At 36.2% G+C, this 18,378-nt stretch overlaps 1 protein-coding gene across 2 annotated transcripts in view; it reads right to left on the reverse strand.

Annotated features, from left to right (window-relative positions):
* Nucleotides 1-1,008: 1,008 nt before the first annotated feature.
* Nucleotides 1,009-18,378, reverse strand: part of hd (humpty dumpty) — a 131,983-nt gene continuing 114,613 nt past the window's right edge. For both annotated transcript variants that reach the window (XM_090409178.1, XM_090409179.1), the window contains exon 12: nucleotides 1,009-2,154. In XM_090409178.1, the coding sequence (XP_090265304.1) occupies nucleotides 1,810-2,154 (345 nt within the window). In that variant the 3' untranslated portion in view covers nucleotides 1,009-1,809. The remainder of the gene's footprint in view (nucleotides 2,155-18,378) is intronic.

Raw genomic sequence — 18,378 nt, forward strand, 5'->3', positions numbered from 1 at the left:
CTTGAAGTTTGAATATCACAAGGTTTGTCATATGAGTAGAATGAGTGGAAAGTCAGCAAAACTGTGAGTAGGGTTTGAAGTCAGTGAGAGTGGATCGTTTACATATGTGAGAAAGGTGGATGAAATAAAATTCCCAAGGAACATCTGCATTAATAGAAAAATTTGAAGAGGAAATACCTTCCAACATTATTGCAATGTAACCAGATAATAAAATTAAGGAGAATCTTCATTTATAAAAACACATAAACGAGTTGTCTTTGTTGTCTGGAATTATGGCAGTTATGTGTCTATTAATTGATTACAGCTAGTTCACCTGTTTTACAAGATAAAGATCTCATATTTTCAGGAGAAAACCCTAACTTAGCTAATGCCCCCATATGAGACTGATTTAATCATCTTTGAAAAAAAGCTTTTATAAAGATTCTTCACATCCTAACTGGGATGCAAACCTAAGTCTCTCTAACAAAAAAGACAGTTGATATCAAATGAAACTGGAGGCTCAAGAGGACAGAAGTAAAGGAATATGTGACCATGCCTGCAAACATTTAAAAAAAAAGCAAGTGATAAGTTTGATGTGTTGTTTGAGCAAGGATATTCAGAGAACAAGAAAGGATAAATGAAAATGTAATAATAGCAGAAAAATTGACTAATTTTACAAAACTGATTTCAGTGACTGAAAAGTTTTTGGATATGGATATCAGAGTTCACATTAATGGCTTCCAACCACTCTCCAAGGAAAACCATGCTTTAATTTTCCTGGTATGTACTTTACCTTCCTGAGCAGTTCCTATGCAAACAAGTACAGCTTCATCAGTTAAGCTATCAACAATGCTGTATTAAATAGCAACATTAATGCAATCAGAGTTACCATCTATAAATTATCCACAACTTTAAGTATTAACAAAAAATACCTATTGTATATATATTTCCTTTATGTAAATATCCTTTAGCAAAACTAGAATTGACAAACATTTACTTATGAATAAACAAATTCTTTATTACCCTTTACTTTTTTTTTGCACATTACAGTCCCAACAAGTAAACTGTGTAATCATGTAGAATGTGATTTGATTCACTTCCTTTATATCCTGAATATACAAGAATCTGTATTACACACACACACAAGTCAAATGCAGTGTAAAATATCACATATCAATCTTAATATGCATATATATAATTTTTACAAGAAGTTTCAGTACTTTGTTCAACTTCAATCTACACTGTTCTACATATGTTTGTGTAGATATCTTTTGGAAATGGAATAATATGAATTAAGGTAACTGACATTCTGCAATGCTTATAAAACAATGGTGTCTGAATACTTTCTCTCCAAATATTGGAGATATTTACTATTACACAACTAAAAATATACAAAAACTTTTGTAAAAAACAATACCAGCAATTAAAACCCATCAAATAAAATATTATAATCATTAAAATAAATAAACAGATGCTCAGAGCATATATATTCATACTACAAGTATATTTACAAATAATACTGATATATTTCCCAAAGACATTAAAAGAACGAAATTAAGCATATTTTGTGAATTATTCTAAATTTTCATACTCACAAAATAGTCCAGAATATAATCCAATGTAATCCAACTTGTTCGTGATTATTTTCTGTTCCTCTTTTAGAGAAGGAACTAGTCAATCAAGTATTTCACACAAAAAAATGGTTCATAGATGAAAGATATGACTCAACAGAAAATAAATAAATACTAGACAATTATTTACATTTTTTTTTTCCCCTCTCTCAAACTATTAGTTTTGTTTGCTTTTTGTGACTAATCAATCTTCCTATCTTCAAGTCCAAGAGAATAAACCATTTTCTACTGTAATTTGACTTATTCCCCCTTTGTCAGCCAAGTTTTTTGAACATATCTGCTGAACAAAGGATAACGGAAGTCCACAATCTTTAAGATTGGCTGCTGAAAACAGTGATGGAGCACTGGAAGATTCTTTTGGTGTTAAACAAGCAAACGCTGAAGTTGGTGTATGGGTCATCAGATTAGCAGAAAAGTGGCCATCTTGAGTCGAAATTAGCAATGAACATAGACCAGAAACCATTCCAGGTAGGATGGGACCTGAAACCTCAATGGCATTTAAGTCTTTATCTTTATTATGCATTGTTACGGTTCCTCCACGTATCTATGGAGAAAAAAATTTAGTGAAGGCAATTGTAAAAGCACTTTTGGCAGAAGTGTTTTATGATTTTAAAATAATACAAAGCAAATATAGAATAAAAAATGTTTCTCTCTCACATTCTTAAAGCGAAAACATATCTACACAAGTTTAGAATATGAATGGCAACATCTTACAAACTTTCAATTTCAAGGAACAAACTGAAAAACTAAATACTTAAATTTCAAGCTATATGCATATATAATCTATAACCCTGCTTGAATCCATGTATAGTACATGCAGAAAATTCACCAATTAAAGTCAAACTGCTGCAACTACACATACTGGCCACTGAATTAGAAACCTTTATGCAGATGCACATAAATGTCCCTCATGCAGCATATATGCAAAATATGTGGTGATGTGTATCACCACATGTTCTAGGCAAGGCAACTACTTAAAAATGCTGCTAGTCAGTAATCGTGTATGGTGTTGGGGGGATCTTTTGGAGTTTGATAGAGGGTTTATTTTTGAGAAACCACTTATTAAACACCAAGTGTTTAATCAGTGTAAAATAACCCACATTGTTTATCTAAGAGGTGCAACTATAGTCTTAAGACAGTCTCTCAGGAACGAGATTACTGTCATCTAACAAGACTTGTACAGACAAATAGAACTTTCTATGTGCAGGGAATTAAAGATGATTTGGTAATGGCAGTTGCATGACTATACAAAAACCACTGATTTCTGCAAAGAACCGGAAAGTTCATCTACAGTGGTGTTAGGAACACTGTGACAGACAGTGGAAGACTGGAAAAAGTGATGTGGTACAAGTCAAAGTACACCTTATTCTGTACCAATGGTAATTCTTGTAGAAAGGATTATACGCTGGTTAAACATGATTTAAATACGTAAGAAACTGACAGCGTATACTAGAAATATAACTGATCTAAAACCAACATATCTAATAGTGAATACAAGTCTCTACAGGAAATGAAGAAAAACAAAGAAATAGTTATCACCAAAGCAGATAAGGGGAATGCCACTGTGGTACTCAATCATACCGACTACACAGGTAAGCTTAATGCTTTACTATTAGATTGGGCTACTTATCTCCCCATTGAATACAATCCCACGAACTCACAAATTAGAAAACTCTATAGGCCCCTTAAGGAGGTCACTTCTTGGCCTGTGGAGATTACTAACAAACTAAAACCATATAACTCTAGACCCCACCGCCCCATATATATGGGCTCCCAAAAATACAAAGAAAATATGCCATTACGTTCCATAGTGGATGGCATTGATTCCCCCACGTACAAACTAGCTAAATATTTAGCCAAAGCGCTCTCCCACTATACTGGCAACACGCCATCACACATAAAAAAACTCAGCCCACTTCAAAGCCAGTGTAGAAAACCTTACACTCCAACATAATGACATAATGGCCAGTTTTGACATCTCCTCCTTATTCCAAGGTTTCCTCCTCAAAGAAACCTTAGAGCTAATCCAAGCTAAATTTCCTCCTGATATCTCAGCCCTATTTCAGTTCACAATGAACTCAGGCTATTTCGTTTGGCAGGAAAAATTCTACAAACAGATAGAGGGGACAGCCATGGGTTCACCATTTTCCCCACCCTTGGCCAACTTCTTTATAGAGACTTTTGAAAAGAAAGCCTTAAACTCTGCCCAACAAAAATTACCATATGGCTTTGCTACGTTGATAATGTGTTTGCTATTTGACCACATGGCTCAGATACACTCCTCTCCTTCTTAACACACTTAAACAACCAACACCCCAGAATCAAGTTCACCCTGGAAAAAGAGGAAAACAATAGCCTCCCATTCTTAGACACACTGGTCACCCGCCAACTTGATGGAACCTTGGTTTTCTCAGTTTATAGAAAACTCACCCATACAGGCAGATACATTCAACCCCCCACACACAACAATATGGAGTTATTAAGATACTATTCAACAGGACTAAATTAATCTGTTGAAATGACAAAGCCCTAACAACTGAACTAAATCATATCCTTAATACTTTCTCAGCCAATGGCTCCCCCCCCCCTCAAAAAATCCCAAAATACTAAAACCAGTTATCCACAACCCGCCTCCCCACCTTCACAAAAAAGATTACTCTAAATTCATCACCATTCCCTACATCTGAGACACCTCGGAAAAAAATCAACAAAATCCTAAAAAAACATGATTGACCTCTTGTTACAGACCATATAGAAAATTGGCATCCCTTATCTGCTCCACTAAAGACCAACCATTTCCCCTAGACCTACCGGTGTATACCAGGTCCCTTGCAGCTGTAAATTGTCTTATTTTGGCCAAACAGCAAATATCAAAATCTCAGAACACAAGGACTACATCTGATTTCACCAGTACAGCCACTCTGGGCTTGCAGACCATTCTCTGGATGCTCGCCACAGAATAAGGTGGAAGAAAGCCATAGTAATACACCACAGCAAGTTCAAATATGAAAGACTATTCATGGGATCAGCCTCAGCCCTTAGGAACATGCCAAACCTCAATTTGGGAAACATACATCAGGAGATCTTCAGCCACAAAACACCTAATATAACCCACTAGGGGCACCATCAGGACTTTAGGAAAAACGGTAGCTTCCTCGCTTTGTTTCTCATTTGCTGTTGTGTAGTACTTGCATGCACGTCTTTATCTTAAGTTCCCATGAAGATGGCAACGTGACGTTGCCGAAATATTGGAAAGTATATATTAAAGTTTGATTTAATTTATATTTCTAGTATATGCTAATATCAACAGAAAAATCAAAAACTATGGCCTTTAAAGGACAAGATCCAGCAAGAACTAAAATAGTAATAGATAACAAGATCTTAGAACAGGTGAATTCATTTAACTACCTAGGATGTACGATCACATATGAAAATGAAAAAGATATAAATGTAAAAATTGCAAAATATTTAAAAATAACAGGTATAATTAACTCTATATTTAAGCCAAACCTAGTTCAAAAACAAACCAGACTAAAAGTATACAATACATTAGCCCTACCAGTCTTAATGTATGGAAGAGAAATCTGGACAATAAAACAAAAAGACAAACAAAGATTAACAACAGCAGAAATGAAGTTTATGAGAAAAACTGCAAAGTATACCCTATTTGATCACAAAAGAAATCATGAAAGAATTAAACCAAGAACCAGTAATAGAAAAAATTAAAAAATATAAACGTAAATGGATGGAACACATTCAAAGAATGAAAACAGAAAGATTACCAATACAAACCATTAGGAAAAAGAAAACCAGGACATCCTCTTAAACAATTCAATGATGACTTCTAAGGCCGGAACAGGCCATGCTAGGTCTAAATATGCATGATGATGAGTATACGCTGTCAATTCCTTAAGTATTTAATAATCATGTACCAATGGTAGGCAGAGAGTTTGGCAAAAGCTTTATGAAGCAACAAGCCTAGCTTACCTTGTAAACATAATTGAGGTTCTGGAGGTGGTGTCATGTTTTGTTGGTACGGAATGGGTCCCCTGATATTGATGGAAGGTTAGGTGTCCTCAAAGGAATATCTCAATATTATTGTTGATCAAGTCCATCCTGGAAGTTGACTTTTTATCCAGCAAGTGACAGTTGTTTCTTGGATGGCAATGCTACTGTTCATCGTGCAAGAATTGTTCGGCAAGCATGATAGCACACCACAAAGCCTGGATCTGAACCCCACTGAGAAAAAGTATGGAACATGTTAAGGGAAAAAAAAAGATCTGGGAGCAAAGTCCTCTTCCATCATATCCATCACAGGACTGTCTGGAGAATGCCTGGTATGTTGTAGATGCAATCCAACACAGTATTAAATAAAAGTTTAATTCAGTTATGCTAATTTATTTTCACAGTATTGATTACCACACAGAATGATAAGAAAATAATATTTATTAATTTATTAGCTGATATTTTGCTGGTATTATATCCAGCATCTTCAAAGCACAAGAACAATTTGTCACAGTACACGAAAAAACAACAATTTGGTATAGCAGTAGGACTGGTTTAAAAAAAAAAAAAAAATGTAAAGGACAACACAAAACTAAAGTCTCCCACCCGATATATTTGAACTATTTAAATTTACAGTACATGCAGGTTATTTTACATGGAAAGGGAAGATATACAAACAACTAGATGGAGAGCAATGCCCTACCCCCCCTTTAGCCAATTTCTACATAGAATACTTGGAAAAACTAGCTATGAATACAGCCACTCTCAAACCAATGGTCTGACTATGCTATGTTGAGATGTTTGCTATTTGGCCACACGGTCCAGACACATTGGATACATTTTTAGTGCATTTAAATAGCCAATACTCTAAAATCCACTTCACAATGGAACAGGAAGCTAACAACTATCTGTCCCTGATGGATACACTAATCACATGGCTTCCAGATGGTTCATTATCTTTTTCTGTTTATAGAAAACCCACACATACTGGAAGATATTTGCACAAACAATCACACCATCATCCAGCTTAACAGTATGGTATCCTAAAAACACTAATTCACAGAGCTAGAGTTATCTGTTCCAATGACAACGCTCTTATTGCTAACTCACTCCCTTGCTTCACACTTTCTTAGCCAACAGCTATAATCACCATAGGATAGAAAAAAAAAAACAACAACAACTAAGTGTTCCCCAGAAATCCCCTCTATTGCCTATCACACAAGACTACAGCAAAACTTATCATCCCACACATTCAAGGCACATCTGAAAAGATATCTAGAGTGCTTAATAAATATTAGCTATGCACCATATTTAAACCATATGTCAAATTGGCAAGCAACTCATCTGTTCGTCTAAGGACAAATTCCCTTCTTTATCACATCCAGGAGTTTATGAAGTGCCCTTTTCTTGTGAGCTGGCTTACTATGGACAGACAAGAAGTGTTGACATCTGCCACTATCTTATGGCAAATCGGGTCGAGCACACCATGCCCTGGATAATACCCCTTCACACAGAAGTCATAAGTCAGAGAGATGGTTTTGGGAATCATTAGCAGCTTGAAAACATACTCCAAACCTCAACAAATATGGCTGTATAAATTTACCCAAATTATGGATGGAGTCATTAAGATCTAATTAATACTTGTTTTTTTCTCTTTTTCTGACATAGATGGAGTCTAATTAGGACTTTAGTTCCTTGTGTTGTCTATTACAATTTTTTTTAAAACCAGTCCCACTGTTATACCATTTTTTTTTTTTTTTTTTTTTTTTTAATGTATCGTGACAAACTGTTCTAGTGCTCTGAAGATGCCGGATATAAACCAGCTAATAAGTTAATATTAATTATTTTCTTATCATTCTCTGTTGTAATCAGTACCGTGAAAATAAAGTAACATGTATTGCCAACACACAAGCCTTTCCACACATTTCTAATCAGTGGATGGTATGCATAGCATTATTTATGATGATTAAAAAAACAAAACAAAAGAAACTTATTTCATGCTTCTTGGTAGCAACGTCACTTACTTTGTTATACTTCATATTAACAAATAATTTTCCAGAATGTTTTTTTTTTTTTTTTTTTTTTTTTTTGTGCTCAAAATGCACAATTGGATTCTTTTTTTACTGGCAAATATAGCTGATTAACCACAACCTCAGAGGGATCACAAAGGCTAGTTATAATGAATAGTTTGCTATTCTAATTTTATGCTCACTCGTAGACCTACACTTTTTACCGTGTAGGCATTCGGAACCAAAATCCTGCAGAATAGGTTGGTTACTCCTTATTTCTGGAGGTATCCCATGACTGTAGATCTGTGTGTGTTCACGGAGCCAGTTTGCCTGCTTGCAGGATGAAAAACCCCAGATAAACTGGGGGGGGGGACCCTGCTGCCCACGCCCAAGAACAGCTAACTTGGCTATGACTGAGGAAAATCCTTAAGCTCCTCACATCGTCGACGGGAATCGAACCCAGGACACTCCTTCCCCAGGCATATAGCTGCGAAGCGCATAGCCACTAGGCAAACCACGCGGCTTTTTGATACAAGAAATAAATCATGTCCGCTCTTATCTAGCTTTAATAGGAAATGAGAAGGTACAATTTATTGTTTGCTATAGTGAATTTTATTTAGCATACACTGGATCTATGGAACATCAGTCAAGGCTTTTCAGTAGTTAAGTGTTTGTTATAGCAAGAAGTGACTGTTAAAAAGAACTAACAGCTTCACTGGGTTATTCCAATTAATAATTCTGACAACCAGTGCAATCAAAGATATGCAACTAGTTATGATGAATATATGATGAATGAGCATTTTATCATTAATTTCCTGATATGTACTCTCAAGAGGTGTTCATCAGGTTACTATAATGCCACTACATGATTAAGTTTACATTATTATTAATCTTCTATAATCAGTTTTCCTCCAAATTAGTCTATTACCGGTCAGCATTCCATACTTGTAGGGCACTTCTGACAATCAATCCACCTAGACCTTGGTCTTCCTGTGGATTTCTCTCTCTCTCTCTCTTTTTTTTTTTTTGCTATCTTGGCATCAAACACCTGTTTTGCTAACCTTTCTTCTCCAATTCTGTTTAAATGACCATACCACCTTAGATAGCTCTGTTTACACATTTTTGAATGCTAACAATGTCAAGTTCCTTTCTAATATGCTTCAGCCACTGATTCCATCTTTTACTCCCCTAATTTTTCTCAAAACTCTCATATCTGTGGTCTCTAGTCTTTGATCAAGTGGTTTATTTCTAACTCAATTCTCAGATCCATAACTTAAAACTGGTTTGAACACTGTCTTGCATACTGCTAGTTTGGTGTTTTGGCTAATTTCTCTCTTTTTCCATATAAATTTATTTTGCTGGCTACCCATCATACTAGCTTTGCTTATTCTGCTGTCTATTTCCAGATTTAACTTGCCAACATCACTAAAAAACTGTGCCTACACAGCTGAAATATTTTACTTGTTGTATTGGTTCTTAAAACTGACTGCAGCAAAAAATGTTTTATTAACATTATTAACAATAACGTTGGGATTTTAGCAAGAAAACAAATCTGGAGGAATCCATATGTTTTTGTCAAGGAACCAGGGCAAAAAAAGTGAAAGGCAGCTACTGGAACAAACTCCAACTCAACATCAGCAGAATTGAAGAAAAGGTTCCACTTCTTTTCCAGCAACAATGGAAAAAAAGTAGAACTGGCAGAAGAATTGGAGAAGCATAGGTCAACATAATAGGTGGCGTTACAAAATAAACAGGTGAGATTCTTCAAAATAGCAAATACAATATGATATATATGCAGGTAATAATGATCAAGGAAAGAAAGGAGTAGGTATAGGAGTCAACATTAAATGTAAAGGTAATCTTGAATGGTAAGCAATAAAGTAGACATGGAAGGAGGGCTAACATCAAAATGAGGAACTGGACAACAAGACTTATTTGTGCCTATGGTTCCAAATAAGCTCTACTAAGAAATGGAAAAAAATTTTGAATCATCATAAAGCAACTGAGAAAATTTGAAGAAAAGAGCAAAATGGTATCTGCTGCATTTCTGTTCAAGACATGGATTAGTCATTACTGAAATCATGTTCCAACAGAGATGTGCACAAATTCACATGAAGGCACGAAATAAGAAAAGCATCACTGACACATAACTGATTGTTATTAATAATGATGCCTTCACACTGGTTCGGGATATACAAATATACAAAAGATTTGAAAGGTAGTTTCAGCAGGATAAAACTGAAAAACATACCAAAAAGAAAAGCATGTAAGAAAAATCAAAGTTGAGCAGCTGTCAGAAGTAAATTGCAAACAAATACACAAACATTACTAAAGAAAAAAATTGAAGTGTGAAAACAAGATTCAAAGCTGATTACAGTATAACTCTCGAAGCACTCATCTATAAAAAGGGAAATAAAACAATGTGAGAATTAGAGATTTCATTACCAAATGTTCCAGGTAAGATTCATACTAGCATGCTACTTGAGAAAAGTCTAAGAAAAATTGTGAAAAGGAAATTTGGAGAACATAGATTTTGGCCAAATAGAAGTTGACAGGATCAGATTTTCACTTTAAAATAAATAGTTGAAAAATCATGGGATCATAACATCGATGTATTTAAGTTTTATTAAATCTGGAAAAAGCACATGACAAGGTGCAAAGAGAAACTGTTCAAAACACTATCATAATATGGTGTAAATGGGACATCATACCAAGCAATACTTAGTTTTAGTTGTAAATCAGCAATCAGAGTTGAAGGAGGCAAGAAGACTGATGTTAAATCAGGTGCGAGACAGGGGTGCACATTATCTCCAGTTATTTATCTATATGGATCACACCACGAAGCGGCATTAGGTCTAATATCAAAAAATATCAAAATTGGAGATATCAATCTTAGCATTTTATGCAGATGATGTTAGACTTCCAAATAAATCCAGTACAAGCCTACTGGACTCAATAACTTAATTGAATAACTATTGTAATAAATCAAACCCCTGATACATGTACCCTCGGGGGGGGGGGGGGGGAGTACAGGCCGTTGGAAGTTTTTTCACTTATTATACTATAATATTAAAGATACCAAGAAATTATTTACTTGGTTTAATCCTTTATCCAAGTGTAAGCAAACAAAGTTTGTACCTAAGTATTTTCAGGACTGAGGCAACTCGTATAAGGTAAGACAAGACTTCACATTACTTGCCTTAGTATCCCATAATGCAAAGCATATCTCCTTGCAGATATGTATAATGTTAAGAATTATGGGAAGGGTCACTACCCAGACTTCAAGTGCAAACTTTGTTTGCTTACACTTGGATAAAGGATTAAACCAAGTATATAATTTCTTGGTATTTTTAATTTGAAGTACAGGCTATTATAAGTTTAGCATGAAAATCCGCAATAAAAAGACAGGAACATTAAATCAACTACATAATGAAGAACTTAGAACAAGTAAAATGTCAGTTACTTTGACACGATTTTTAGTGAAGATAGCAAATTAAATATGGAAATACATAATTAGCAAAACTAGTAAGGTAGGAAGCCAAATGAATAAAGTTATATGGAATAAGAGAAATTAATCAAACCACTGAACTAACTCTATAAAGACAGTATTTAAATCAATTTTGACTTATCTGAGAACTGGGTTAGAAATATAACAGTTGATTATACACTAGAGACCACAGATGAGTCATAAGAAAGAAAGAAAAATAGGGAGTGAAGTGATAGCATAAAAGGCACAATCATATTAAAAATGAGATATTAGGAAGGAACCTGATATTGTTAGCATTTCAGAATGTGTGAGCAGAGCTAATCTCAGGTAGTACAGTCCCTTAAACAGAATGCAAGAGAAAGATTATCAAAAGAGGTGTTTATTGATCTCTAGTGCAGGATTTCTGGACTATGTATGTAAAAATATATATATGCTAGCCTGGTTAGCATATCCACTCTCCAGTCAGGAGACTGCAGGTTCGACTCCCGATTAGGCATGGATGGTTGTATTTGTCCTCCACCATCATACATTCATTCAGCCAAGTTTATGGAAGTTTTTTCACTTGGCTATGCTACTAATTATTTATTTGGTTTTATCCTTTATCCAAGTACAAGCTAACAAAGATTTGTGCCTGAAGTACTTTCAGGACTGGGGCAACTCGTGGTAAAAGTGGTATAAGTTCTCATCACTTGCCTTAGTATTCCATATTGTAAAGCACATCTCCCTGCAGACATATATAATACTATGCATTAAGGGAAGGATCACTACCCAGACCGGTTTCGACCTTTATTGAGTTCTCATCAGTGAGAGCCAAACCCAGAGGTGGTGATACTATGGTGGAAGTGATGAAGTAGTCATATTTACCTATACTAGTTGCCAAAGGGTGTCACACTTACAACTTACACCACATCTACCACAAGTTGCTCCAGTCCTGAAAGTACTTTAGAAGCAAACAAAGTTTGCGCCTAAAGTTTTTTAAATATGCTATGCTACTAATTATGTATTTGATAAAACCAAATACATAAATAGTAGCATAGCATAGTGAAAAAACTCCCATAAATGTATCTCTAATCGATCATCATCAAATTCCTGACATGTACCCTCAAGGGGTGTACAGGATATGATAGTACTACATGAAAAATTTACTTCATTACTAACTTCCTATCTACAATTTTCCTCCAAATCAGTCTGTTACTTGTCAAGACTCCAACATTATCAGATCGTATATTTCTATCGTCTAAGGCACTTTGTACCGTATCAATCCACCTATATCTTCTTCTTCCTCTGGGTCGTTTTCCTACAAACCTGGCAGAGAACACTTGTTTTGATAATCTTTCCTCGCCCATTCTGTTTAATGACCATACCACCTGAGATTAGCTCTGCTAACACATTCCTGGATGCTGACAATGTCAAGTCCTTTCCTAATATCCTCGTTTTTAATATATTGCCACTGATGCCATCTACCGTATCAATCCACCTATATCTTCTTCTTCCTCTGGGTCGTTTTCCTACAAACCTGGCAGAGAACACTTGTTTTGATAATCTTTCCTCGCCCATTCTGTTTAATGACCATACCACCTGAGATTAGCTCTGCTAACACATTCCTGGATGCTGACAATGTCAAGTCCTTTCCTAATATCCTCGTTTTTAATATATTGCCACTGATGCCATCTGTTCATGCCTCTAATCTTTCTCAGGACTCTCATGTCTGCGGTCTCTAGTCTTTGGTCAAGTGTTTTACTTCTGACCCAGCTCTCAGATCCATAAGTTAAAACTGGTTTGAACACAGTCTTATATACAGCTAATTTAGTGTTCCGACTAATTTCTCTCTTATTCCATATGAATTTATTCAATCAACTGCCTACCATACCAGCTTTTTTGATTCTATTGTCTATTTCCATATTTAATTTACCATCTTCATTAAAAATCGTGCCTAAGTAGTTGAAATGTTTTACTTGTTCCACAGGTTCCCCGTTCACAACGCACTTGACATTTTCAACAATTCTACCTATTTTCATTGTCTTTGTCTTTTTAATGCTGACCTTCATACCATATCTATTACAACAGTTATTCAATTTAGTCAGGGACTCTTGCAAACTTATAGCAGATTTATTTAGAAGTATAACATCGTCCGCATAAAGCAAAGAGCTGACATTAACATCTCCAATGCTGATATCATGTTTAATACCACTTTCCTTCATAATGTGATCCATATAGATAATGAAAAACACCAGTTATCGTCTTTTTTGTTTCAGTCACCCCTATTATGTCGATCTGGTACATCTAATTCTTCAGCTAGCTCCATTTCTTTGCCATTCAGGCTTCTCATGTTGATAGTACCGATCTTTAACTCTGGTGATGTTGAGTTGGGATGTGCTTTTTCCAGTAGCTGACTTTTTGCTGTTCGCCCTGGTTCCCTGGGGAAAACAACAGGAGCCTTGTTTAACCAGGGTGTGACACTCTTTGCTAACTTATAGGTAAATATGACTTCTCCATTACTTCCATCTTAGTATCAACCACCTCTTGGTCTGGTTCCCACTGATGAGAACTCAATAAAGGTCGAAACCGGTCTTGGTAGTGACCCTTCCCTAAATGCATGGCATTATACGTGTCCTTGCGGACACGTGCTTTGCATTAGGCAAGTGATGAGAACTTATACCACCTTTACCACAAGTTGCCCCAGTTCTGAAGGTACTTTAAATGAAACTTTGTTTGCTTACACTTGGATAAAGGATAAAACCAAATACATAACATTCACTCAAGTACAGATATACTCTCCCAATATGGACTGGGTCACCATGGACATAGTAGACCCAGAACCTCCCACAACGGGAGAGTCTTTCACCCTGCAGTGGAAAGAAAAACAGCAAATTAAACCTGAAAATAGATAATAGAATGTGCAAAGCTGGTTGGTGGAGGGTGAATAAGTTTATACAGAATAAGAAAAATTAGCCCAAACACTAAATTAGCAGCATTCAAGACAGTTTTAAATTAGGCATTTGAGAGTTGTTCAAAGATTAGAGACCATAGATGTTCTGAACAAATTTAAGAGTGAACAGATAATATCAGTAGAAGAATCATTAAAAATGAATATATTACAAAATAACTTTACACTGTTAGCATGTATTAACATTAGCTTGCTTACATACAGCACTGGTTTATACAGTTTGTATCCTCTTGTGTGCTCAACTGCCTGGCTAAGGGGTATCACATAAAACTACTTCATGCTATATCACAATGGCTTTGCAGGGGATTTGACTATTTCCTAATCATACATAAGATATTGCAGACATAATGTATTTCATATTGTGTGTGTATTTATATTATACAGATTCCATAGAAAGATCAAAGAACCTATAAGTACATCACTGCTGTGTGTCTGCTGGCAGGGGGGAAGGAGTTGAGATAAGGATTGGGAAAAAAGTTTACTGAATTTTTCTTGAAGGAAGCTGTTCTAGAAAACAGAAACAGATGCAATAAAAGACGAAAAAGAGAGAAGTAGGTTCAGTGTGTTTGCTAACCATTGCTTTTCCCTGCAGCTACAATCTATGGGACAAGCTTAGGTGGTGAACATTATTCATAATTTATTTTAATGGTATTAACAACATCAAAAGAACTATTTTATATTAAAAAAAATGTTTATTAACTGCCTTATATTTTGCTGGATTTCAAACCAGCATATTATAGTTTACATGTGATAATGAGTAAGTGAAACAATTCAAATAATCAACAAAATGTCTAAAGTCCTAATTTGGCATCCTTTAATGCTTAAAAAAAAAAAGTATTACAGCTAAGTAGGAGTTGATTAACGACTTCTAAATGGCATACTGATTTTCTAATCCTGTGTGAAGACTTGCCATAATAGTGTAGTGAATGTATTTTTTTTATGTTCAAGGCAGATGTTATCAGATCTCCAAAATATAATACTCTTTTTTTTTTTTTTTTACAGCAGCAGAAGGCACCAAATTAGGACTTTAGATCTTATGTCCATTACAATTTTAACTGTTTCACTTACTCATTGTTGCGTGTGAACCATAACATGCTGCTTTGTGTTCTGAAGATGCTAGTTTGAAATCTTGCGAAATATAAGCCAGTTAACATTTTTTTTTTTTTTTTAAATAAAATATGTTCATTTGGTGTTGTTAATACAATTAAAATAAGTTATGTGCAATGGTTAGCAGTTACTGATCTTGTGTTAAGAGAGCCAAAGAAAGTGGGAGAATGATGGTTACCAGTTCACTGGAGCAGACACTGTGGAATACCTGTAGAATAAATACAGTGCAGAAATATTGCATCTGAGATAAAGGTTGAAGTGAGTCAGAAGGGATCACCTATGAGGCAATTTCTCTCCTCTGAACAGCACCGAGAATTTTTATATGTATCATCCCAAATGTGAATAGCATTCTAAGATGGACAGATTTGGGATTTGATAGCCAGTAGCTAGGTGGATATAAAATAGCATCTTAAGCAGAAGAGAATGCTTAGTTTTTTGGTTGCTGAGGAAGCTATTAATGTGTTTTTGCCAGGAGAGATTGGAGGTAAATGAAGTCCAAGCATAGAGATCTGGTCATGTCTGGTGATTTGTGTATTACTGAGGGTTAGGACAGATAAGTTGAGACCTCTTTAGGAAGAAAAAAAAAAGGAAAGAAAAAACTGGTGGCACTAAAGGTGACCAGATTGTTCACACTGCTGAAGAAGGTAAGCAGATCAATGTTTAAGACACTTGTTGAAGATGATTTTAAAGCTTGGAATGTCTGAGCACCACATGGTTTGTCAAATGAATAGGATGAACAAAGAGTAATATAATCAGCAAAGCTGTTAATAGGATTAGTGGTGATTGAGGGTAGGTCATTTATGTACAGAAGAAAGAGGGTAGGTGATAGAACCATTCATGGTGAAGCTCAAAGAGAGGGGAGGGTCGCCCACCATGACCACTCAATTACAGAGGGTGGCAGGTAGACTAAAGGATGGTAATCTCTTTAGCAGGTCTCACAGCCAGACATGATCAAAAGCTCTGGAAATGTCAAGAGCAACAGTTCCCTCCCTCCTCTCACATGCAGTGAGAGTGATACCTTCGATGACATATCAATTTCATTGTAGGGACCAGGACCCGCCCCCATTCAAGGATACAGCAGTAAAACTGTTCTGCAGGCCAGCCACTGGACATGCGACCGAACCAGTTAGTAATGAAACAGAAGACTTCCTGATCAACTAGCGTCAAATCCTGCAGTATTTTGTCAGTTCATGACTGTAGGCCCCTGTGCTAAACACATTTGATCGTGTTTGGTACAGGAGGTTGCCTTAATAAACTGCCATCCTATGGTTTGCCTTCCTCACTCTGTAACTGGATCACCAACTTTCTCACTGGTTGCTCACTGCATGTCATGGTGGATGGTTTACTCTCCTCTGATTTCCACACCAATGAAGGAGTATCCCAGGGTTCTGTTCTTTCACTTATTCTCTTCCTCTAGTATATAAATGACTTATTCTCTCAGACTTCTAATTCTATCGGTAGTTTTGCTGTGAAGGGACCAGAACTCAGATTTTCAGTTATATCTGAGTGAGGAAAGAAAACCATTGTTATAGCATGCAAAGATAAAGCTGATATTCCGGTATCCTTTTCCTCTAACTCGTGATTAGATGACCAAGGCAAATTGCCTCTTATCATACCATAATCCGAGCATCATATGCCTCATGGTTTTTGCAAGAGACCTCAGAAGACTATTAAATAACGTGAACACTAAAGAGTCCTCTGGTTCAAATGACATATCACCATTTATGCTCAAACACTTTGTTCTAGAGCCAACACCTATCCTGTATTATCTCTACCAATCACTTATACCTAGCTGGTACTTATCCCAATGTGTGGAAGCAATCATATATCCAGCATTTCTAAAAGGAAGTTAGAAGTCTACCACCAAACTACCAGCCAGTCACCACAACCACTTCAATCCTCTCCAAAATAATGGAGAAAGGCATCAGTCAACTTCTCCACTACAAGCCTACCAGTTTCCCACTAATGTGAATTCCACTATTCAAGGTCGAAGGCTACTCTTTAGCCTATATATCATCCACACTGGACACCTGCCTTATATATATATAAAACACACACGAAAGGCCACAAAAGACCTATAGCACATTATTGCCATGTGTGGGCATGAGGAATAGAAGGAGGAATCTGTTCACATTTTGCTTGAGCAGCTGAGCAACCATAATCTTTGGATGAGGCAAAGTGGGCTGGACTGTTCCAAAAGTAGATGGGATGAAAGAGGTGGCAGCAAAGTTGGTTTGGTGAGTTTCAAGATGGACTACAGTGGTTCTTGTTTTAATGATTTTGGAAGAGAGTGAAAGAATAATAGTGGCCAATTCAGCAGTAAATGAAAGTATTTATAGAAGAGGCACAAGCAGAAACTGAATGTCTATGTGAGAGAGAGAGAGAGATCATTAATTAGCCAGATTGTCCTCTTCTGGATAAAATCAAGCAAGCAATCTCAGAGAGGATTTTGGTGTTCCACTACACTAGTAATATTCCATGGCTGGATGGATTTGGGCTTTGTATAGAGTTTAGCAGCTGTAAAGGTGTGAAGCAGTGTCTTGTGCGAGATCAGACAGGACTGAGTTTTGGTGGCATTGAAGGTTACAAGAAAGAACTCACCCCCCCCCCGCCACACACACAACCTTCAATAATACTGAAATATCCAAACAGGATCACATTTCTCTACTTGGACTGACCTGTACCTCCAATCTTTCGTGGCACAACCATATTAAAACTATAGCTTTCAACTATAAGGGGGAATGTGAGTGCTTCCTTGTAACCTTTAATGCCACCAAAATTCAGTCCTGTCTGATCTGTCACAAGAGCAAGTTTTAGCAACTTGCTCACATTCTATAACAATGTTACCACTGAACTACACAAGGGAATGGATACACCATGATACTTTTGGATTTTGCTAAGGCTTTTGACAGAATGCAGCATGGTAGACTGTTGCATAAATTGGAGAATGGGTTTGAAATATAGAATATTAGCGTGGATAAGAAGATGGCTGCAGACAGATATCAAAAAGTGGTATATGGGGGATGTGAGTCTGCAAGATTTAAGGTAGCCAGTGGTACCACAAGGATCAGTGCTTGGTCTGCTGTTATTCAATCTATACATTAATGATATTGTGGAGGATTTGACAAGTGACACAGCTATTTGCTGATGATGCAAAGTAGGCAGGGTAATCAGGAATGCTGCTGATATGCGGTACTTGCAGAATGATTTGAA

The sequence above is a fragment of the Typopeltis vanoorti genome, chromosome 19 (assembly GCF_054136105.1).
Source record: "Typopeltis vanoorti isolate ZY-2024b chromosome 19, IOZ_Tvanoo_1.0, whole genome shotgun sequence".
Lineage (NCBI taxonomy): Eukaryota > Metazoa > Arthropoda > Arachnida > Uropygi > Thelyphonidae > Typopeltis > Typopeltis vanoorti.